Source organism: Trachemys scripta, chromosome 4 (genome assembly GCF_013100865.1).
Source record: "Trachemys scripta elegans isolate TJP31775 chromosome 4, CAS_Tse_1.0, whole genome shotgun sequence".
Classification (NCBI taxonomy): Eukaryota; Metazoa; Chordata; order Testudines; family Emydidae; genus Trachemys; species Trachemys scripta.
Window position 1 is genome coordinate 64,510,370 of NC_048301.1, and position 24,077 is coordinate 64,534,446.

General features: G+C 42.4%; 1 protein-coding gene across 9 annotated transcripts in view; it reads left to right on the forward strand.

Moving 5' to 3' along the window:
- DPF3 (double PHD fingers 3) overlaps positions 1-24,077 on the forward strand; it is a 197,312-nt gene that overhangs the window by 138,127 nt on the left and 35,108 nt on the right. For 7 of the 9 annotated variants that reach the window (XM_034769266.1, XM_034769265.1, XM_034769267.1 and 4 more), the window contains exons 7-8: positions 5,164-5,301; positions 16,361-16,489. In XM_034769266.1, coding sequence (XP_034625157.1) covers positions 5,164-5,301; positions 16,361-16,489 — 267 coding nt within the window. Of the gene's footprint in view, positions 1-5,163; positions 5,302-16,360; positions 16,490-19,231; positions 20,600-24,077 lie in introns of all 9 variants that reach the window. The other 2 variants (XR_004645559.1, XR_004645558.1) reach the window with 1 other exon arrangement.

Below are 24,077 nucleotides of genomic sequence, written 5' to 3' on the forward strand. Positions count from 1 at the left end.
GAAAGCTTATGCTCTAATAAATTTGTTAGTCTCTAAGGTGCCACAAGTACTCCTGTTCTTCTCTCCTACAAAAGATTAACTTGCACAGAGACTAGGAAATCCTAAGAGTTTCAACAGGTGGAGTTGACCGTGTATGAGTGTGAGGAGTGAAAAAGTTTGGCCATCAAGAAGAAGATGTGGGTTCAGCCTCAAATACCTGCAGATCCTCTGAGATCCTCCAACCCCTCAAGGCATCCACTGGGCCATGTACACTCTGGTTTAAATGTTCACTGGCCTCCTTCATTGCTAGGAATGCCCCTGCCTCCTGCTATCCTTGGAACCCCCCCTGTCCCTATCATAAGGATTGCTACAGAAAAGAGGCGCCAGTTGTAGAGTTTAGTACAGCCTTAGGCTGTGCTCAACAAATAGCTGGCAAAAACAGTTAAGTTAAAATATTGTAGTGAAGTCTGTGAATAGTATCTGTAGCTCACAAGAATAGTGTCAGGTTTCAGAGTAGCAGCCGTGTTAGTCTGTATCCGCAAAAAGAACAGGAGTACTTGTGGCACCTTAGAGACTAACAAATTTATTAGAGCTGTTTTTTTTAAAGCTTCCTTTTCATTCACATGAGCATAAATGGGATAGTGCAGGATATATCAATTTAACAGTCAAGTAATCTACTATGAACATCTCTCCATCTGTCTTTTCCAAGGTATGTAATAAGTCATATAAACTAGAAGAATGTATCTTTTAAAATCATACTTCTTTTTACTATAAGCCATATAACAATGTGTTTTCTATTTGTCTTGTTTGTGTAAAATGTTAAGGGTTGTGAATTCTTGCTGTTTGCCTGCCTAATAATTTTTGTATCACCAGTGTGTCCCATGTTCTATGACAGGGGTTCTCAAACTGGGGGTCGGGACCCCTCAGGGGGTTGCAAGGTTATTACATGGGGGGGTTGCAAGCTGTCAGCCTCCACCCCAAAGCCCGCTTTGCCTCCAGCATTTATAATGGTGTTAAATATATAAAAAAGTGTTTTTAATTTATAAGGGGGGGGGGAATCTCACTCAGAGGCTTGCTGTTAGAAAGGGATCACCAGTACAAAAGTTTGAGAACCACTGAGATGGGATGAAGGAAGATCTGGGTGGGAGTTCTTTCCTCTTCTGAAATGCTATCAAAGAGTATCTGGCACATACTGAGAGGTGAGAGATCAAAGTTGCCTTTCTTAAAGGACCTAAAAGACATTTCTTAAAGGACATATACCTAAGAGCAGTCTTGTTTATTAATGCCCCCCTCTCACCCCCCATAGGAAATTCAAAGTTAAGGTTACACTTAAAAGCAGCCCAGTGAGTTTAAAGTTTGGATATATACATTTAAGGCATCTAAACAACCTTAACTCTACCTCTATATATCTGCTTCTTCACTGTAAGTATTATTTTTGTATTAAAGGTGTTTTTTAAAGGGTTTTAAGAAGCCTGTGGCTGTAGGCATTTTAATTTGGGAAAACGTCTGTACTGATACAGTGAGTGTATAATTGCCATCTTTCCATCTTCCCTTCATCTTTTTTCATAAGGGCTGTAGGAAGCCTGTGGTCTAGTGCTGTGAAAAACTTAAATTTGGAGGGGACTCTCTTGTATTTCTGTCTGACTCTTATAGTGCACCAGTGGCCATGGGATCTGGGCAATGAAAGAAGAGGTACAGAGACTTAAAACAAAAGTGGACTTTACTCAGACCTTCCTAGAGTTTGGTTGTTTGTACTTAGATTTCCCCCATCTTCCCATCTCACCTTCTGTTGCGGTGATTAGGTGTTTATACAAATATAGGCTGCAAGTGATGTATTAAAACCGTGATACAAAAATGCTTGGGGATGGCTTTGATTTTTTTCTTATTTTTTAAAAATAATTATAACAAATTTTCCTAGTGATCAGGTTACATATTGGAGTCTATTGCCCCAAGGAAAAGGGATAGAGACTTACTTTTTTAAAATAAAAACTTTGGTCTCCCATCAGTCACATGGCATTCCATCAAAAGCCCACCAGGGTTGATGGGCTGTTCTGATATTCCAGTTGGATAGTGAATAAATTCTCAAACTTGCCTTCCACCCCTCCAAGAATTGATCCTGCGCAGTAGGTCTTGCTAAGATCTTTTTATCACATTTAATTTGAAGTTTCTAGAACAAACCATTTTTGAGATGGACAAAAAAGAAAAAAGACTTCAAAACACACCACCTATTTTTCTGATTCCCGTGTCTTAGAAACAGCTTGTATAATTCTCCACAAATTTAACCAATACAGAAGACACCTGCAAAATTTGAAGAGGAAAGAATCTTTTTTTTTCATTTGAGGACCAAGGGGTTAAATTTGAGTTTACAGTGGTAAGTGAGTCTCTGCCTTAACATAATATTTAACAATACCAGCAAGGAATGTATGCAGTACTCTTTCATGTGTGCACCAAGCAACTGTAATATAGTGGTGTCTTTTGGTAACTACCAACCAGGGCTGGATTGGATCTGCTGACCTAGAGGTGAGAGAGACCATATCAGTCCCCTGACCCAGCCAGCCTCCTGGGAATTTCAGTGTTAACATTTTATCCTTCTTTCATACCTTTGTGCCTTAGATCTAATGTGTTTTATTCATTTGGTGCCTGATAATCCTTTCAGTTCCATGGGCACAATTACCACTGAAATTAACAAGACTTGCACCTATGTTAATGGACTCTGACCCAAGTTAATGGCCTCTCTTTAATGTAAAATTAATCAGCATTTTATGGCCACCTATTAAAAACCAAAAATTCTGGTCTCTTGGATAATAGGCCCTCACACTTGACCCCCTTGTTGGAACTCTCAGCAAAGAGGGCAAGGGCTGGATGTGTCTTTCAGACTGAATTCCCCTCTCACTTTGGGAGCTGGTCCCTCCTGAAGCATGTTTTCTGGCTAGCATGGAGGAAGCTTGCACTGCTGCTGCCTAGGTTGTGTGTTCCCTGCCCATATTGAGGCATTTCTTTAACTTTTTAATTTTTTTATTTATATTTATTTTATTTACACAAAAGCAACATAAATGTTATACATGTGTTATTTAACCATAGTGGATGGAGAAAAATAGGACAAGAATGGTTATCATTATGAATCATTTATTCTTATTGATATCATGCTATAGATAACCATGCTTTACAAACACCTAAGACCAGGTATGTTCCCTGAGGGAGTTTACAAAGTAGTTAGAACAAGTTGAGGTTAAAATGTTACTTCACCAATTTCTAGTCTACAATTTCACATAATCTCCTCCTTAATGTGGATCATCCATCTGCTTTTTGTGAGAAGTAGCAGAAAAGTTTTTAATAGTGAAACCTGATTATCTCAGTGTAAACGAACAAGTGCTTTTTGAGCTTTTTTGCTGAGCATTAGAACATTGTTGGACTCCTGCATGTGCGGAAGGTGAATGTGTGGGGTCTGTCAGGAGGCATCGGACCCCTGACGCTCCCTGCTCAATGAAAATCCAGATCGGGTTACCCTAGAAGGGCCAGGAGGATACACTGACCCATCAATAGCCAACAGGCCTGTTTCTTCTCTGGGCAGTGCAGAGTGAGACTGGAATAGAGGAGCTGCGAGCTCCCCATGATAGCCTAGGGCCAGACCAGGGCTTTGCCCTCAAGCACTGCAGATAGGCATATGCCTTGGAGTTTTGTTTGTTTATTTAAAGGTGCAGACTGCCAAAGGTTGAGTTCATTACTTTTAGTGTGCTGTGTATGGAATGATGCCAAGCCTGTGACCACAACTGGTGGACTGTGCAGGGTGTGCCTGCAGTACCATGCTTGGCCTTGCTTTGCACTGCCTGCCACAGTGAAATAAAGTTGTCTAGAAATTGCACTGTGTATTTCATTCACACAAATCACATGGTTAAGAGGCATTTTCAGAATCAGACCATCAAAGCACCTTAGAGGGAATATTGATCCTAAGAACTGGATGGAGAGCCACGAGCTGCTGGGTTCTATTCCCAGTGCTAACACCAACTGCCTCTCTGGTCTTAGGTGTGTTACGTAGGGCTCAGTCCTGCAAACGGTACTGTGCAAAGTGTTTACTACCATGAGTAATCCCTGGGATGGGTGGACTAATCAGTAGTAAGTACTGGGTCTGGTAGTAAGAGTTTGCAGGATCTGTCCCTTATCTTCTGGTGCCTCAGTTATCCTATGTGTAAAACTGTACTAATGAGACTTAGCTCACAAAATGGCTTTGAAAGAGAATTAGTTGACATTTGATAAAGTGCTTTGAAGATGAAAAGTGCTAAGGGTTGAGTTGTCGTTTTTACAGGCAATAACCTGAATAAAAATAAATTCCTATTAAAAACTTTAACTTATAGCTATCATGAGTCTTGTGATAAAGCTCGACCCATTGTAGAGTGTCATGGGAGCATAAGTACTTTCATGAGTCTGAATGGTTTGAGTCTGTTATTAAGGCCTGTTGACTTGATGACCAAATAAGTGCATGCAAAATTTAATGGAGGATTCTCCATCACACAACAGATATTATTACTGGACCACTCAGTGTGAGGCTTAACTGGGTAGAGGATAGAAGCATCACTGCTGAATGGGGTCTTTGAACCAGAAGCAGTCGGTGATTCCTAACTTTTGTGTCTGGATTTAAATCGGGAAAGAAGATCTTTTAAAGATATTTTTTTCTTTTCTTGCTGTTAGTAATATTGGTTCCTTCTCCCTGAGGTGAGTAATCATGAAACAATGCTGCTTGGTCTCACTCCAATTCCCATTGGTAAAGAGCCCATTATATCACAAAACACCAACACTACAAATGTCATTTAATTTAGTTTGACAGACAACCTTGTTGGCAGTCTCAGCGGACCGGTCAAGGACTGAGTGGGCCATGAAGATTGACCAATCCACTCAACCTTAGAGATGCTCCATCCAGGCCAGGGATAAGGACCAATGCTGGTGTAGAGTAGGGAAGCTTGAGTGTACTGTACGTGTTCTGGGGATATATAGAGGACATTAGCCTGCAGGGCTGTCAGTCTGTCATCTTTCATCAGCATTATATTTGCAAAGTTTCAGATAACAACAACAAGAAGGATGTACAGTGATGTTAGTGGGGGATGATGTATTAAAGGCCATTCTCACTGTTGCTGTAGGTATTGATATTCCATTCTCTTCTCCCTTCCCTCATGTTTCTTTCCCTCTCAGTCTGTGGCAAACGTTATAAGAACAGACCTGGACTGAGCTACCATTATGCTCACACTCACCTTGCCAGCGAAGAGGGGGATGAAGCCCAAGAGCAGGAGACACGCTCCCCACCCGTCCACAGAAACGAGAACCACAAACGTGAGTAGTGTTTGCTTTTGTAATCCCTTCAATCTTTTTGTAAGGGATGTTACCTCCACCTTCGTCTGTGCATTTCAGCAGTTGCTAAAATTGTTCTGCTTCTTTGTGAATGAGTGGAATCTGGATGTTTACTGGAGCTAATCAACTTCAGCCTGCCCTGGTGCTGAGCTCAGCTAGTCAAGAATCCAGTTCAAACTCAGCATTAACTCTGCAGCAAATCACTCTTCCATCACTGCTCCTGTGGGGAGGAGATGACAAGGGGAAAGGGAAGGGAGCCCACCTGCCTGTCATCAAACAGCCTCTTAGGGGTTAGTGTGGAGATCAAGAAAATGCACAATTCATGTCAGTGCATCCTCTGCTATTTTCTTTGAGAAAAGATCTTTATTCGCTTCTCAGTTTTATGGTATAAAATTATCAACAAATGCCCCATGATCCCACATCCCTAAACAACACTTTCTAAATATTAATCGGGAAAAATCAAAGGACTAAAAAATTATCTGCACAAATCTGATGGCACAAGAAAGGACAGAAGGGCTGTGCTCTGGGAATCCTAGCACCAAAGTAGGGGGAAGATAGTGTGTTTGCTGGCACAGGAAAGCCCATTTTAACCTTTTTAAGGCACAGGACTGGGAGTCAGGAAATCCATATTTTATTAGTGTCGTATCACTTAGCCCTCCTCTGCCTCAGTTTCCCTGTGTGCAAAGTAATAATTGCCTCCCACTCAGAGATATCATGTGGTTAAATTCATTGATTTTTTGTAAAATACTTTCAGGTCCTTAGATGGAAAATGCCATTTTAGTTCAAAGTAATTATTATTTTATTTATTGACAACAGAATGAAATGCTTATCAGAATAAAATACAGGGTAAATTCTTTTCTTCCTGACATAAGTGTACAGTAAGAAACTTGGATCCAGGAAGCCATTTCCCCCTTAAACAGGATAATCCATAATTGTCTCATGTGGTTATGGGGGGGGTTCCCCTTTCTCCAAAGCATCTACTACTGGCCATTCTTGGGTTGATCTGATCCTGTTGGGCAATCCTAAGGTTTTTATCACTTTTCCGCTCCACCTTTTCATGTTTAACATGTTTACTAAGATGTTTTAACTTGTCCAGAAGCAGTTTTGACTTGCTGAGTTGTTGATAAACTTGAATTGACCATTACTCTATGGAGTTACTGTTCTGGCAGGCTTTAGAATATCACCATCTGGCCATATCTCACAGGGAGCTGTAGGAGAGGGTTTTTTGTTTCTTTATTTTGTATGCTGTCTCTAGATTAGTTTTCTGTGTCTGAAATAGGGTCTACGATCCTGATCTACCTGATGGGGCTTTTGAGGCTTAATTAATTTGTGTTGATCTTAGCCCTGCACAGATAAGCAAACCGAGAAGGGCACTGTCCCCCACCATTCAGCTTGGCACAGGGGCCAGAGGCAGGCCCAGTTCTTGTGGTTCTGAGGTTCAGGGACTGGGAGAGGTTAGCACTGTGAGTGGTACCAAACTCCACAAAAGGAGCTGGGAAGGATGGAATGATATACCTCCTTCATTCTGCACCAGCCAGCAAACCTGGGCCATTGTGGAGGAGAGCGCACTTTGCTCTCTGGAAAAGAGTGCAGCAAGAGCTGCTCAGACTTGTGCGTCTCCCGAGCTCCTGCAGGCATTGTGCTTGAGGCAGGTGCGATGCCTCCGAGAGAGGTGCCTGGTGTGCAGCCCCCAACACAGAGTAGCTTAATGCCACAAGCATCCCCTTTGCATTTGTAAATCACTCTGCGATCCAGATCCTTGAGCGGAATGTTCTCTCTGCCCAAGAATCAGTGGCTACTGAGGGTGGGGACAGAAACCACGTAAAAGTGCCAGGAGATTTGTGCCGGGGGGAGTCACAGTAGGCTGGGAGGCAAATCCCTGGACTGGCTGTTTATTCTCTTTTTCTGTTTGTTGGTTTACAGCCTGGAGATCAGCTCTTGCATATTCCTTCTTTCACTTAGCAATATTTAATTTATGCTGCCATCCATCTTCCATGTGAATGCTAATTGTCCACGTTGCTAATATACAGTCATTAAATGGCCCCTTTGTACATGGGGATGGTGGGAAGCCAGAGCATCAGATCCTTCCTTTCCCCTAGTACTCCTGGGCATGTGTTATGAATTAGATTTGACAGGTCTGCTGTGTCACAGGGTCTGGGCTTCAAAAATCCTCTCTGTGTGGGCTTGTGGGGGGAGGGGGGAGGTTAATTCAAACAGCTAATCTGCAACCTACGGACGAGAAGGGCCAGAAGTACAGTAAATAGCAGGCACTGATTATTTCCTTAGCAATGTGGCAGAGAAATACAAGCAGCCTAATTTAGAAAAGGCAAAGCAAATCCAAAGCAGCCATTTGGAATTTGCAGTGCCAGGGGAGGTGGGGTCTGTGGCAGCGAGGTTCAGGCAGACTGCTCCAGTATGAACTTCTTGCCATTTTATTCTCTCTACCTCTCCCAAGTCTCCTGTTCAGTCACTGCTTGCAGCAGTATGCGCAGTAACAACTGCCCTGCTGACACAGAAGGAACCTCTCTGGAGCAGAGCCTCTGCCAGAGTCAGTTATTGATCCTCTGACTGGTGCCATCTCAACAGTTGATGGTCTCTCATCTCTCTCGCAACGCTCCTCTGTCCCCATTCCCTCAGTCACCCGCAGGCCATCTTGAATGGCTACATATATGTTCCAGGGACTGAAAAAAAGATTTATATAGGAACAACCTAATTTAAACTGACTGGCTTCTGATGGGTCTGTATCACAGAACAACAACCAGCCCAGGTGGAATGTTCCATTTCTTCTGAACTTCTTATTCTCCTTATCACTGTTTCGTGGGTTTTGTTGTCTGCCTCACTCGCATATAGTTCAGCCTTTCCCAAATCACCTTCTCTGACCTCCTATTTCCCCCTAAAACAATGGAGCCTATGCTTTTTAATACAGGCTGTGACCATGCAGTGTTAGCTGATTTACTTATGGGGGGGTGGAGGAGGGGGGATGGATGTCCCTTCCTCAAGACCCAAACTTACCTTAGTCCCATACAGACTTGTTATCTAATGTTGCAAATATTTGTCAGCCGGGTTTGAAATCATGAAAAAGAACTTATAGAAAACTGCTTAAAAACCAAGCAAACCTAAACCCTGACAATAGAACAAAATGGTTCCACATCATGTCAAACCTGGTCTTCTGCTGTCTTCATCCTTCACTCTTTGGCATTGGCAGGATGTGAGCTTCGAGCCCGGGATGAGTCCATGAATCTGCCACTGAACACATGTTGCAATATATGTACATCTCATCCTAATGTTATAGGATGACTTGGAGTAGCTGGCGCCTGCAGATTTTGAAAGATTTCTAAAGTGGGATTTTTATTAACTTGATATCTATTTAAATATATGTTTCAATGAATATGGTATTGTAAAACTAATTTAATTGATAAAGGAACAGAAAGGTGTGTGCCTGTCTGTAAGGAACAAACCTTCTCCTTTTAAATGGGAGTGAATCATTTAAGTGGCACTTTTCTTTTTAAAACTTAAACATTAGGATGATTTCTAGTGTTCAGAAAAATTAGGGTCTCATAGTACTGTCTAAAGTCAGACATAGTGTGAAAAGATGCTGTTCAGACTTCATGTGCCTGGACACCTCTTCCAATATCAGTCTGGACTTGCCACACACTCTGCTAATGCTGCTGCAGTCCAGAGCATTCACACAGCTCTGCTAACATGCAGATTTGACTTGTCAAACCAACTGCTGTACGAGTTCAGGGCATCTGCCAATTTTGCCCATTTCTATGGCAGATCTTGTGATGTGGACAAATCTCTAGTTGAGAGATCAGTCAACGGCATTTGTGTATTCTAAGCATAATTAGATACCTAGACTTCAAAGATAAAAAATTAATGCACTAACCTCACTGTGCTTCCAAGCTGTCCTCCAGCTCCCCCACACAGCCTTCTTTGAAACATTTTTATTTCCATCCAGGCAGGGGGCTGGAGATGAATAAATGACAAGAGCCAGCCCCTCGGTTGGAGATGAACTGTTTGTTCCTCTCCACAAGCAGCATCAATTTGAAAAGCTACATCAGGCCTCCCTTTCTCTGCCTTAGTGCTGTTTCTCACTGGGGAGGTGATAGGAGCTACATTTGAATGCAGGAATGCTCCAACACCCACCTTCCTACAGGAAATCCTACAGCAGGTGCCTTTTCAGTGAAGAGCTGCATATGCCCTGATTAGATATCTCATTAGTTTATTCCATTTTTCTTTCTTTTCTTTTGTTGGTTTTTATAAAGGCATGAATGTAAATGTCATTTTAAAATGAAATTTGAGGGTGCTGTCAGACTTATAGCAGAAGTGGCTGCTGTCATTAAGGTTGCATAACAGGTTCCATTTGTACCCTCTGGTTTTAGTTAATCATAATTTTCCCAAACATTTACCTTTTGGGCTGACATTTTCCATGCCTGAATGTTGTGGGGAAGTTTGAGGAAACCTTGTTCAGTCATTATGAATGCAGGGAGGGTGAAAACATACAAAATTATACAAAATCTTCTTGAGGCTTTAAATGGCTGGGCGCAGACATTTTGGCAAGAAAGTAGCCTTCATTGAGGAGAAGCACTTTGAAGTGTTTTGCAGGAAATTGATCCTGATTTGACTGAGTAATTGGCCTTTAAAAATCATATGCTGCATCACTACCACTTCCTCCCTCAAAAAAACCAAGGCTGGCTCAGGTTCGGGCTCTCTGTATAGTGTAATTCACATATTTATATTTTTTATTATAATTTTTCTCTCACCTCTCGACTCCTTTCTCCAAAGCAGAATACAAACCCAAGAAAGCTCCCAGTGTTTGACTGGGCTTGAAATTAGTTAACATGAGTTCACACATGCCTCATGGGTGCAATTTCCATCCTCAAAGTGCTCTACATTTAGGAGGGACCAATGTGTGCCCATAATGTACTAGCCCATTTTGGATGAGTGCAGAGCTGCACTGCGCCAGTGTGAGCTCCAGGATGGATTGTGTCTCAGGTAGTGCAATCCCTCCCTAAGTTTCCGGTGTGATGGGAGTACTGTATTGCCAACCCCAAAAGTTAAAAACTCATAAATCAGATCCCTCCCAATCCTGAGATTGGCCCAGAAACCAGGAGATTTTAATATAATGGGTTTTTGGTCTGTTTTCTCATTTTACAACTCACCCTGGTCATCTCCAGTGCGTGCTGGACAATTACCATTTGCCAACTCTTACAGATTTACAGTGAATCACATGATTTTGGCCCCCTGCTGCAGGAGCTCTTGCTAGAAGATTCAGCTGAGATCAAATTGCTCAAATTTGTATAAAGTGCTGCCTGACGGCTCAGAGAGCTAACACCTTCTCCCCAAACCGAAAAAATCCAATTAATTTATGTGTCCTCCCAGCTCCACACCTGCCCACCCACAGCCCATCAATTAATTATGGTCCGCAGCCCCATAGCCGTTCCTGTGAAAATGGCATCAGATGCTCCCTGTCCTACCCAAAAACTCCTCTCTGCTCATAAGGGGAGGATGGGAGAACCCTACCTGTGTCCTCCAGAAGGTCTGATTTGACTGCTTTTCCCACTACCCCACCTCTTGGAAAAGACCAGCCAATCAGAGCTACAGAGCAGGGCTAGAAATCACACAAAGGCCGGAGCTTCTTGTGTCATCACGAGACTGATTCCAGCAGGGGCCAAAATGCTGTTATGGGAGTTGCCAGTTCTGGGTGTGTGCAGATTGTACCATTTCTTTGGATGGTGCAGCCTTCTTCTCAGGCTTGCATGGCAAAGAATCTGGCCATTTCCTCTCATTTTGTTTGACTTGCATTTTTCCTCCCATGAGTTTTAATGAAAAAGTTGTAAAAATAGTTTATAGGAGAGAGCAATACATAAAAGTGTGTGTGTGTGTGTGTGTGTGTGTGTGTGTGTGTGTGTGTGTGTGAGAGAGAGAGAGGGAAGGGGGGTGAAGTGAACTAAAATTTATTTGAGCTCCACTTGGCCTGTCCTTCACTACACCCACAGATTATACCATCTACCTTGTGTTATTCTAATCCAGAGCTCTGCCCTACACTAAAAAACTGGCAGGTCTGTGCAATGAGCCATTCCCTTTGCAACCCACCCCCATGAATTTCTCCATTTCTCACTAAAACCTGGGAATAAGCCAGGTGGAAGTGGGTGCATCTCCAGCTGGGAATCCATTTCTTGCTCTGTTAGAGGGTGGCTTTTCCTGAAGTGTATCTTCTAGCAGCTGCTCCCCCAAACTCCCATTGATGTATTTTTTTATTTTAATTTCTTGTTTCTTGAGTCAGTCTATTCTCTGTAGATGCATTTTGAGCAGCAAAATAAGGGGACATGCTACAATTCCTTACACTTGAGAGATGAAGTAATAACAGGTGGCAAGACCAGAGGCAACCGGAGCTAAGATTCTGGTTGCTATGGAAACATGTCAGCCCTGCAGAGGGATGAGATCTGTCAGCAGTGGGGGGCAAAGAGAGCAAGAGAAGCACAGTGGCACTTACCCTATAGGTTCAGATTATATATCATCGAGTTCTCCAAGGGAAAACTTGAAATACACAGGATGGGTTATTGGCTGGCTTTGAACTGAGCTGGCAGCCAAATGTTGGACGTAGATGTGAACGGTGGGGAACAGGTACAGGAGGGGGAATCTGGGCCTAAGTCTGAGACAAAGAAGCTTGTAATATTTTCTAAGAAAAATCCGTTTTTTTTTTCTTCATTGCAAAATATGGGCTTTCAGGATATGCTCCTCTAGGTATTCGTTATGGAATATTTGGCCTCAAGTGGAAGCAAAGGGCCTGCTTCAAAGCCCTTTGAATTCAGTTGGAAGACTTCTAGTGATTTTTGTGAGCTTTGGATCAAGCCGAAAGTGAGTAGGGCAATAGAAGGAACTGCCATGCTGTGAAGATTATTACCCCTGTTTATTATGGCAGTGCTGAAAGGCCAGCCGAGAATGGGCCCCCACTGTGCCAGGCACTGTACAAACACTGAGTGGTAGATGGTCCCTGCCCTGAAGAGCTTACAGTGAAAATAGACAAGACAGACACAGGGTGGGGGAAGGGGTAGAACACACAGGCAGAGTGAACTCTGAGATGGCAGCAAATGGAGTGTTAGTTTCATTTATTTGTTTGTTTATGTGCATGGGCGGCGGGTGAACCCCCGCATTGGGGAGGCTAGCCTGCTGGCTGCGCCCCTTCTGCCCAAGGCCCTGCCCCCTGCATGCCGGAGCCCCTATCCCCCCCTCGGCAACTGGAGGAGCCCTGCGGCCTGTCCACCTCAGCCACGCCAGGCCACCCCCCACCCCGAGCACCAGTACAGTCCTAGCTACGCTGGGCTGAGTTGCCAACCCCCCCGAGCCGGCCACACTGGGCCAAGCTGGCCCTTGGACGGGACAGGTCCTGGCCCCTCCAAACGCCAGGCCGAGCTGCCGGCCCCCCCGAGCTGGCCATGCTGGGCCAAGCCATCTCCTGGATGGGACAGACCCCGACCCCACCAATCACCAGGCCGAGCCACTGGCCTCTCCAGAGCTGCCTGCTTAGCCCCAGGCACACTGGGCCGGGCCAAGCCAGCAGCCTCCCCGCACCTGGCCAGCCCCAGTGCACAGCTGAGCGAGCCACTTCACTCCCCCGCCAGACCCTCCGGCCCACCACTGGCTCGCCGCGTTCCCTCCTCACTCCCCCATGCCTGAGGAGGAGGTACATGGCGAGCAGCGGCAGGCAGGCAGCAGCAGACAGTGGCAGCCTCGGGGCAGGGCCACTGTGGCCCAGGTGGCGGGTCAGCAGGAGCTGTGCCAAGGAAGGCTTAGCCTTCTCTTGTCTATTTTACCTGCTGCCTGTGTTTATGTGGGTGCGTTAACTTAGGAGAAGATAAGATAAATGGAAAGAAAAAGGATGGGAAGGGGGTGGATAGAGCAAGAGTAAAGAGGGTAAGAAAGTCCCTTTTTAATAGCATCCATCTAATTGTAAGCAATTTGCTGTATTCATTTAATCATAGAATCATAGAATATCAGGGTTGGAAGGGACCTCAGGAGGTGATCTAGTCCAACCCCCTGCTCAAAGCAGGACCAATTCCCAACTAAATCATCCCAGCCAGGGCTTTGTCAAGCCGGGCCTTAAAAACCTCCAAGGAAGGAGACTCCACCACCTGCCTAGGTAACGCATTCCAGTGCTTCACCACCCTCCTAGTGAAATAGTGTTTCCTAATATCCAATCTAGACCTCCCCCACTGCAACTTGAGACCATTGCTCCTTGTTCTGTCATCTGCCACCACTGAGAACAGCCGAGCTCCATCCTCTTTGGAACCCCCCTTCAGGTAGTTGAAGGCTGCTATCAAATCCCCCCTCATTCTTCTCTTCTGGAGAGTAAACAATCCCAGTTCCCTCAGCCTCTCCTCATAAGTCATGTGCTTCAGCCCCCTAATCATTTTTGTTGCCCTCCCCTGGACTCTTTCCAATTTTTCCACATCCTTCTTGTAGTGTGGGGCCCAAAACTGGACACAGTACTCCAGATGAGGCCTCACCAATGTCGAATAAAGGGGAACGATCATGTTCCTCGATCTACTGGCAATGCCCCTACTTATACAGCCCCAAATGCCGTTAGCCTTCTTGGCAACAAGAGCACACTGTTGACTCATATCCAGCTTCTCGTCCACTGTGACCCCTAGGTCCTTTTCTGCAGAACTGCTACCTAGCCATTCGGTCCCTAGTCTGTAGCAGTGAATGGGATTCTTCCGTCCTAAGTGCCGAATTACCGAATGAGAATTCTCTACTCATTGCATGGTAGCATTTTACACGCAATTTGCATTCAAGTTGCACAAATATAAAGGACTACAACATGGTGCAAGGCAATGGAGAATTAGGCCTCTTCTTTGCAGTGTTGCCAGCCCCAAGCATTTAAAAATCATGAGTCAGGCCCCAAAAATTGAGATTGGCATAAAATCCATGAAATTTAAAAAATAAATATGGAGTTCTTTTTATTTGCCTTCTGGTTTATGATGTGGTTCACATTTTCAAGTACAGCTGAAACATTTCTAATTTTGAAATGCATATCAGGGACAAAAATTCTCTGTAACCATGAGGACTAGAAGCATTTTTTTGTTGTTAAATAAAAGCTTAGATATTCATATGACTCCAGGAGTCACAGAGTTTAAGGCCCGAAGGGATCTCTACATCATGTAGTCTGACTTTCTGTAGATCACGGGCCTCCAACACCACCGAGCACCCACACACTAAACTCAACAATGGACATGAGACAAAAGTAAATGAAACCTACAGCAGACTAGGCTGTTATGTGCCACAATGAGAGAATAGGTGGGACTGAGGTGCACCAGTGCTAGCAGCCCCCGTAATGACACGGAAATGATTAAATGAGATATGCCCAGATTATCCCAGCAAGTGACCCGCACCCACACACAGCAGAGAAAGGGGAAACTCTCCAAGGTCACTGACAATCTGACCTGGGGGAAATTCCCTCCCAGTCCCAGATATGGCATTCAGTTAGACTCTGAGCATAGAACCATCCAGCCAAGTACCTGAGAGAGAGAAAATACTTAGTGCCATCTCAGACCTCTGGCCCATCCCACTCAGTGCTCCATCTCCAGTCATGACCATCCATGATGCTTCAGAGAAAGGAGATAAAAAAACCTCCCAGCATACATGGGGGGAACGGGGCCGGGGGGGAGGGAATCCCTTCCTGACCCCGTCAGTGGCCAGTTGAAATCCTGAAGCATGAGCTTTAGGAAAATAAGACATAAACTGGAAGTGAGCCCCCTTTCTATTGAGTCCTGCCCCCTGCCATCACAAGCAACCCCATCATTCAATTGCACTCATACATTTGCCCAATTCTCTCTTAAAACTAACCAAGTTGTTTGCCCCCACAAGCTCAGGCTCTAAGAAAAACACAACCTTGTTTAGCCAAACCCAGCATTTTTTAAAATGTGTTTTGAACTGGAACCCTGTGGAATTTGAAGGTTAATTTGCCAGGATTTCTGAGATCCTTTTCTTTTGGTTTTAAACCTTGTGTTCGGTGGAGCCTAGGTCTTTTCTGCACAAAAACTCTCAGTGGCCTGACGAAAGGTGTCTTTTTCAACTGATTTAGTTAAACTGGTGCAAACCCTTGTGTGGACACCCTTAAACCATTTTTAAAATGTCTTGTATTGATTTAGTTAAGTAGGTATAAATCTGTATTTAGACAAAGCCTTTGTTGAAAACACCGAGCCACATTTAATTGAAATGACAAACTGCATCTGATTTTAGATACAGACCTGTGAATATGACCTGAACAGACCTGTTCAGTCAACAGTTCATGACACTTTTGGGAATCCTGGTGTGAGTTTGGTATTTTGTGTCTTTACAATTTTTTTCTATTTTACTTCTCTTCCCTGGTTGCTGTGCAAAAGAAAAATGACAGAGAGTACTGGCTAAGGCTCTGATTTTGCCTGTAGTTCCATTAGCAGAGATCCCATTTATTTGGGATTCTGTATGGACACAGGGATTGCTAGCAGATTCCAGTGCGGGATCAGGGACTAACTGATTATATGAGGAAAAGGTGACATTTACTGTATGCAAAGTGCTGCGAAAGGCACAAAGTACACAAGCTAAAGAGAGAATGCTTTTCCCCCTCTAATTTCTTTCTGTTATAGAAATCCTAAGAGTTATTTATAAAAATCAAATAAGTATAGGTAAAAAATTTAGAGTAAGAAATGGAATGTTTAAGCTGACAGTGTTTCTTTAAAAGAAAAAAAAAAGTAAAACACTTAGGATTGTTCAATATCAACACAACCGCTCCGCATGTTAAGGAAGAGCAGGACATTGCTCACCAGACTTGCCCATTTGAACAGGATGTTCAGAAGAGCCTGAGCTCTGTGCCTTGGTATGTAATGTACTTAAAATGAAAGTGATTTGTACAATTCGCTTGTCACCCTAATAGAAAATATTTGGGGAAGGCTATCGTCACCAAAGTCATTAACTTAATGTTACAGCGAAGAGGAGAAGGGGGAAATGTACATAGTGTGTGCTCTTTAAGTAAATATGATTTCTAACCTGCCTGCAGCCCAGAAAGGACCAGACGGGGCTATCATTCCCAACAACTACTGTGACTTCTGCCTTGGAGGCTCCAGTATGAACAAAAAAAGTGGCTGTCCAGAGGAGCTTGTGTCATGCTCAGACTGTGGACGCTCGGGTAGGTGACTTCTCCTTGCAACTTTCTAAGATGAACAATTTAGCACGATTCCCTTTTTGCTCTTTCTGATGTTTTGGGGTAGTTGCTTATTGTTTGTGGGGAAGGATGGTTGTCAAAGTTTCTGTTCTGCTAATGGGCTAACAAGACAATTATGATATAATCTATGTATCTATCTATATACTGCTATATTGTATTTATTGGCTGCCATGAACATAAGTACTCATACTTGTTCTTATTTAAATGGAGGGAGAAAATCCTATGACAATGTTAAAGGATGGGCTCTGTCTTCAAATGCCGTAATTACAAATGTAAATTACTTTCAAGATTTATGAAAGTTGCATGACGAGCATTTCCATTGATTACACATTTCATGCATTTCTTCATCCAAAAAAGAAAGAGAGGGGAAATTACAGGGTAGGAATGGCAGTAGCTGTCAAGAATTATCCTCTTATAAGATGACTATCATTAATTTTGTTTAAAGAGGGTTTTATTTATCTGTTTTCTTCCTGTGTCTCTTTTTAAATTTAGGCAGTTGCATCTTTCCCCATCCTGAGCTGTCTTTATTTCTGGGTGGTTGGTTGTTTTTTCTTTTTGTCCCAGCTGAGCTGTTATTTTTGGCTGGGGGAGGAAATGGGGTCTCTAACAACAAACAGCATATTCCACCCCCAATTCAAATTTCCCAATTGTTGTGATTTTTTGAAAAGGGGGTAGGAAGGCCATGGATTATAAGTGAAAACAAAAGAAAACTTTGAAATTTGAAACCTTCAAAATTGCTGCTACTGCTGCTCTTTATTCACTGGAAAGTGTTTGTTGTATAATTGCTGATATATAATGTAGAGTGTTCTGGTACTGAAATAACAGCCTGCTCATCCTCCCATTGAAATTAATATCAAAATTCCTATCAAATTCAAAGGGAGCAGGACTGGGCCCTAAATGACAAATGTCCTCTACCATTGTTCTGAACTTTGAAGACAATTACTTATCAGTGGACCAATGGCAACCCTTGATCTTCTAAGAGCTTTGCTACAAGTGCTCCGCAAACACTAACATGAGTCTTTTTGTGCTTTTGTGTTTGCTTCATAATAAAGGAGAAGAAGCTTACACTGTTTACACTGACATACTGGAAAATGATTCCCGTTTTTCCTTTTGCCTGGGGTGTTATTTTCCAGTTTCACTTATTTCAACGTTGCCCCAATCTTGCACAATGAGGGGGATCCAAATGTTCTGTCACATAGCTATTTGTTACGGTAATTTTATGTTTGTCTTCAGAACATGACTGAGATACACTAGTTTGTTGGCTTCCTTGTTGTATTGCAAAGTAGATTATCAGGCCCCATGTAGCTGTTGTATCCTAGCTGTGGACAAGCCCCCCGAAACAATTCCATAAAACACTTTTTACAAATTCTCATCTGCCTGAGTCATTTACAAGGGTTCTCCATCTGTGTGATAGATGTGTGATGAGAATGCCTATGGTGGAACTATGCATAGATTTTTAAGCTATAATATTAATGACTGGTGGCTGCCATCATGACTTTTCTTGGTGATGAAAGACAAATGGAGGGGAGACCATGTGCATTCTTTTGTTTCTTTCCAGTATTCAGTCAGTCAAATCACATCCCTATGAAGTGATTATTTTACTTACCGATTCTTTTATTATATTCATTTCCTTTTGGGGTACAGGATTTGATTCTAAGTCTGTTCCTTAGGAAATACAGTATAATTGCAACAGAGCTGCTTCCTTCAGCTTAAGGGACCAAGCAATTGGTGTATCATCATGTTAGTGCTTCTGAATAGCACCACAAACCTCCCCTACCAAACACGATGCTTTCATTTTCCTAGGGCTCAAGGGCCATATTTTCCCCTGCATTTCTTGAAGTGGGATTCTGACATCTGTACTGCAAATTACATATCACATTTGATTCAGAAAAAAGTTCAGTTTTACAGATTTCAGTATTTAACTTCTCTTTTTAAAGTTTTGTTGTTGTTGTTATTGTTTGTTGCTCCTGATGTCTGTGCTGAGGATTTCTTACCCTATATGGAAAAAATGGACTGAAAGACTTTCTAAACTTTCGAGTTTAGACCAAAGCAGATCATTCTTTATTCTGGCAGTTTTAGCTGCTAGATGGCGTAGATTCATTTTTGTTTTTCACAAGCGACTCCATAGAATTTCTAACATGGAATATATTAATTTAATGAATATTTAGTCTTTAAAATGTTTTTCACTTTGTCTTCAAAGGAGCTACTTTAGGGCAGGGACAGGAAGAGACAGGGATGAATTTTTTAAAAAACTCACCCCATGGCAATACTGATGAAATACGTAGTAAGTTGTCATTCTACAGCAGTAAATTCATGACAGTTGATGCCAATCTGAAGGACAATCATTGTGCTTAAATCTAACAGCTTCTAATTATTTATGTGGTCTAAAAGTCTTTTAAAACTGAGCAAAGTAATCAAGAGAGAATAGTTTTAATGTCTCTTGAAGAGGGAAAACAACATTAACCCTTTCGCTGCCATACCTACGGGCATCTGTGTTATTGTAGGTTTTTTTCTTTAAAAGAGAAACCAACCCCTTTTTACCTTTTCTTACTGCTATTCTACTATCCTATGTTGTTGTTGATTTGTGGGCACACACACACCTACCAGGTTTATAGTCTGCATTGTTTGATAATTATGATGATTTAAAAAATAATGATGATGCCTGTTGCTTAACCCATGTGCTGATATATTCATCATACATGTCAGCTCATTTGGGAAGAGAAGGCAGGAAGGAGGAAGCAGCGCCAGCACGCACTACGGAGGACTTGTTCGGTTCCACATCGGAAAGTGACACCTCGACCTTTCACGGCTTTGATGAGGATGATGCGGAAGAGCCTCTCTTGAGCCGAGGAGGCGGCCATGGTAGCAGCTCTCCCTCTACAAATAAAAAGGGTGGCTGCTAAAATAACTAAACAGATACAGAAACTCTTTGAGCGATTTTCTATCCTTTTTACTACTATGATTATTATTATTACTTTTTTTTTTTTTAAATTTTAGATCCCTTTTTTTTCCCCTTTGGGTGTGTACACTGAAAGCACAAACGTATAAAACACAGACTACTTCAAAGAGACAGAAAGTTTTGATTCACTTTTTATTTTTTCATTTTAATTTGTTTCCTTTCTCCTCCCCCTCTTTCTCTCTGGAAACCTGAAATGTGGATTTAGGTTTTTTTTTTTTTTTTCTTTTTTAATAATGAGCAGAGTTGATTTTCTCATCTTTTAATATATATCAGCAAACCACAAAAAATACAAATGGGTTGGAGAGCAGAAACCCAACCCAAATAATTTTTTAATTATTATTATTATTATTTATATATTCTATATATTATTAGAAAAAAGACTTTTTAAATACAAAATACAAAAAATAAAAAAGCAATGGACATCTACTTGATACTAGAACTGTTTCTAGAAAAACCACTGTGGGGTGGATTGTTTGAGATGACAATGAAGCCCGTGGTTTGATGACTTCTGCAATGTGAGATTTTGCACTTACTGTAGCGCGTGGAATTTGTGACTCCCCATCACGTGCTCCTCTACCACTCACCCTTAACAGCTTGAAAACACAAGCAGCTCTGAAGACCATGACATTGAGGAACACATTTCCATCATTCCTCTGGACACCTCTGCACTCGTAAGAGATCTCCTCCTCCTCCCCTCCAACCTTTTCATCTTCTCCTCACTCCGTGCGGCTTTTTTTCTCTTTTTTTCCCTCTTCTTCACCTTTCACCTCATGGAGAGCAATTTCCAAGCACAGGGATGGAATATAAATGGCAAGTCACAGACTCTGCAAAGACAAAACAGCTGGAGGAATGAATCATTGAAGAAATTAAAAGGAAAAATACCTCACCTATATTTTTCTTTTCTTTTTTTTTTTTTTTAAATTCACACACACATTTTGTTGCCCAGATTTTTCTCTGTCTGTAGTGTCTTGTGAGGCACTTTATGTTGTTTTTCAATAGCTTCTCTTGAAATAAACCAAAGCAATACTCACTAAAGTCCTGAGGGCAATGGAGAAGAGAGTGATTCCCTCCCAGCGCTGTCCCATGACCGAGGAGCCATGCAACAGATTTGAAAGGTATGTCCCAACAGAAATGTTGTTCAGCCACTGTGAACTCTTTGTGCTGTGGATTTTCAACAAACCATTTATTGTTTTATTATATCAGTAAGTCCTTTAAAGTAAACTCTGTGATTGTGTTATGTACAGCAGGCTAGATCCTGTTCCCTATTAATTTAATGGGAGTTTTGTAGGAGCAGGCTTTGGCCCAATACATATAACTAGGAATAAAGCATACCCAAACATTAAGCGTGTAGGTTCCATCCTGCAGTCCTAATGCAGGCAATGCTCTCATTGCAAGGACTGCAGGATTAGGGGTAAGGATATATTTTTGTCATTTTATAGTGCCAACATAAACCATAAAGGTGAGATCCTGACCCCGCTGAAGTCAATGACATTTCCATTGTCTTCAGTGGAGCCAGAGTTTCACGCAAAGAGGGAAGCTTGAGTGATGTGTTCATGTTTCCAGAACTCATGATAGAAACACATGCATGCACTGTAGACTTTGGGTGTACATTGTTCTAGTTCTTGAGTAAATCATGTCCAAAAGGGGCTGGTTGTTTCCATTACTCTCTCTTTCTTTTGCGGGGGCAGCACAGCACAGTTTGTAACAGGTATTTTATGGCTCCTTCAGCCTTTTTGCTACATTCCAGTGTTAACATAAACTCTAATCCTTATTTTATTATTAAACATCTGGGTGTGATGCTTCTGTGCATCTTTATAGTTGACATCAGGAATGAAATAACTAATGGCCAGAATCTGCCATCAGATATGCAGGTGTAAATCCGGAGTGATGCCATTGACTTCTGGATTCCATTAAGAATCTGCCCTTAGAACTGTAGAAAACGTTCCTGCATAAAATTACAAAATAAATCTGTATTTATATATATAGTATATATTAATGCATGTGTGACCCAAAGAAAGTTTCCTTTAAGGCATGCCCATGTTGGTAATCTTTTCCTGATGTTATTCTACTGGGCTATGTTCCCACTGCTGTGTCAAGTCATATTATAATCGATCAAATGTCAGATCAATGGTATTTTGACTTAACTATGTCAATGAAACATGAACTTTTAACATTCACTCTTTCCATAATCATTCTGTTTTGTTTGAACAAATACATGGAATAGATTTCTAATATTTTGTTTCTACAGTCTGCAGTTTGTGAAACGCTTCTGTGTTTATTAAAAGCTTAAATTCCATCTTGCTTCTGATGGTGAGCCACGAGAACAGAGCTGTCTGATTATCTCAAATCCCTGAAAGAATAATAGCCTTGTAGACATTGTTTTGCTTATCTATCTGTTATTTTATTCATATATATTAAAATCCAGACATTAAAATGTGAAGACTGAAGGAATGGAAGTCAGGGTGGAGGATAGAATGGAATGGAGTCCACAGTTGAATAGACACATTGGCCACATTATTTTCTTACTGACCCTAATATGAATCCAGAGTAATACCAATAAAGTCAGTGGAGTTCCTTTGGATTTGTGTCAATGTAGCTGAGAGCAGAATCTGGTCCAGTAGTTCTGAAGACTTAAAAGGATGCTATGAACTTGAAATCTAATATATTTAAAAAAAAAATAGTTTAAAGTACTTTTTCACACTACACCTGCCCTTCTCCCTGTCCACCCCAGCTAATGTTTATGGGTTTTCAGTCACATTTGTAACTTTGTATTTTAAACATGTTTTTCTCTCTCCTGTTGCTGTGTTAAAGGCCACACAAGCAACAGAGGACACTGACTATACAAAGGAAGCAGTAGAACTGTTTATTCACAAAGTGCTGTCAAATGCACAAAGTAAACAAACTTAAAAAAAATACGTTGAGAAGAAAATGTTATTTCTTATATCCTTCTGCTACAGTTATCATACTATAGGGCAGTGGTGCCAAACTTTTCCTGTTGTGCCCCCCTTACCAGTAATGGAAGCCCCCCCCTTACCAGTAATGGAATCTGTCCACGCCCCCCACTCCCATTACTGCACAGCCAGGTTGAAGGTGGAGCTGGAGCAGAACTGGGGATGGTGGAGGAGCTGAGGCTAGAGGCTGAGTTGGTCTGCTGGTGGAGCAGGGGGGAGGAGTAGCTGGGGCTGGAGCTGGGTTGGGGTGGAGCAGGGGGCAGAGTGGAGTTGTGGCTGGGGCGGAGGTGGTGTGGGGGCAGAGTGGAGTTACGACTGGGGTCAGAGCTAGTTGTGGGGCTGGATGGTACCCCCGCCCATCCCACTGTGAGGGCTGGCCCGGGCCCTGCCACGTGCCGCCTTGAACATTCCTGTATGCCCCCTGAGGCAGTTTGGGGACCACTGCCATAGTGGCTACTTGGAATTAAAGAAGCAAAAAAAAAAAAAAAAAGGTTTTTTTTAGACAGAATTGTGATTTTTTTTTTTAAATTTGACAGTGTTCCTTTAAATATATAGAGACCCAAAAAAAGGTTGAATATATTTTGAAGGAGAAAAGATTCATGGGAGTAATGTGGAAGATGGGTTAACAAGGAAAAGGGAAATGCTGGAACTTTGTCCTTTTTAGTCCATTTTTCTAGGTTTTAGTGTCTAAGTGTAAATTGTTCAGGGTAGAGATTTTGTCTTTGCCTGTGTGAGCAGTACCTGGCACATTCCAGGCCTTACTGGAATACAGATGATAATCAAATATTAATAATGAATTAAATAATGGCTTACTTTCATGAATAAAGTTATGATGACCATATATGTCAATTTGTGCCTGTAGCCACTAGGTGCCCACCTTAATGGCAACAGGGCAGGGGCAATGCCCTCAGTAAGAGTGCACAATAAGCTCATGTATAAAAATGCCAGCCAACATTTATTAGTAGTGTACAAAATCCCCAGTAGCTATATTGTGTGTGTGTGTGTGTGTGTGTGTGTGTGTACACACTCCTTGGGTTGATCTGGTCCTGACAGATGAAGGAAGAAAGGATAAATGTATTGTGGAGGAGGGCAGTGTAGTCATGGGACTTCTTCAGATGTGCTCGCTATGGTAAGATAACAAAGGCGAGGAGAGAGCTGCAGCTCAGGGTTTAATAGGACAGGCTGAGCAGTGTGAGAGTGTAGTGTAGGAGTGGAGCATGAAGGAGAACTGGAGTTGAAGGCTGTGGTCATGGAGTCAATATGCAGAGTGCAGGGCAGTCAAGGAAGGGAGGAGAGAGTTGAGAGCAATAGAGGAATCTGAGAGATTGCTGGCGTTTGAATGTCACAGACAGTGATGCTGAACAAAAGATGTGATAACAGAGAGGAAACGAAAATGCAGTGGTGGGAGAGGAAACAGTGCCTGGTGAAAACCAGGCTGGGAGAGTGGCCATAATTGTGACTATGGAAGTGATCACCGGAATAGAAGTTAAATACACCCAGGAGTGTTGAATGGTATTGAGGCATGGGATTGAGAATAGGGGAAGAGGGTTGGCCATAGAGGTCAGAGATGAAAGCATAAGCAAGTCCACAGGGGTGCTAATTGATACTCTTGTAGGAGTGGGGGAGAGGAGAGTCAGATCAC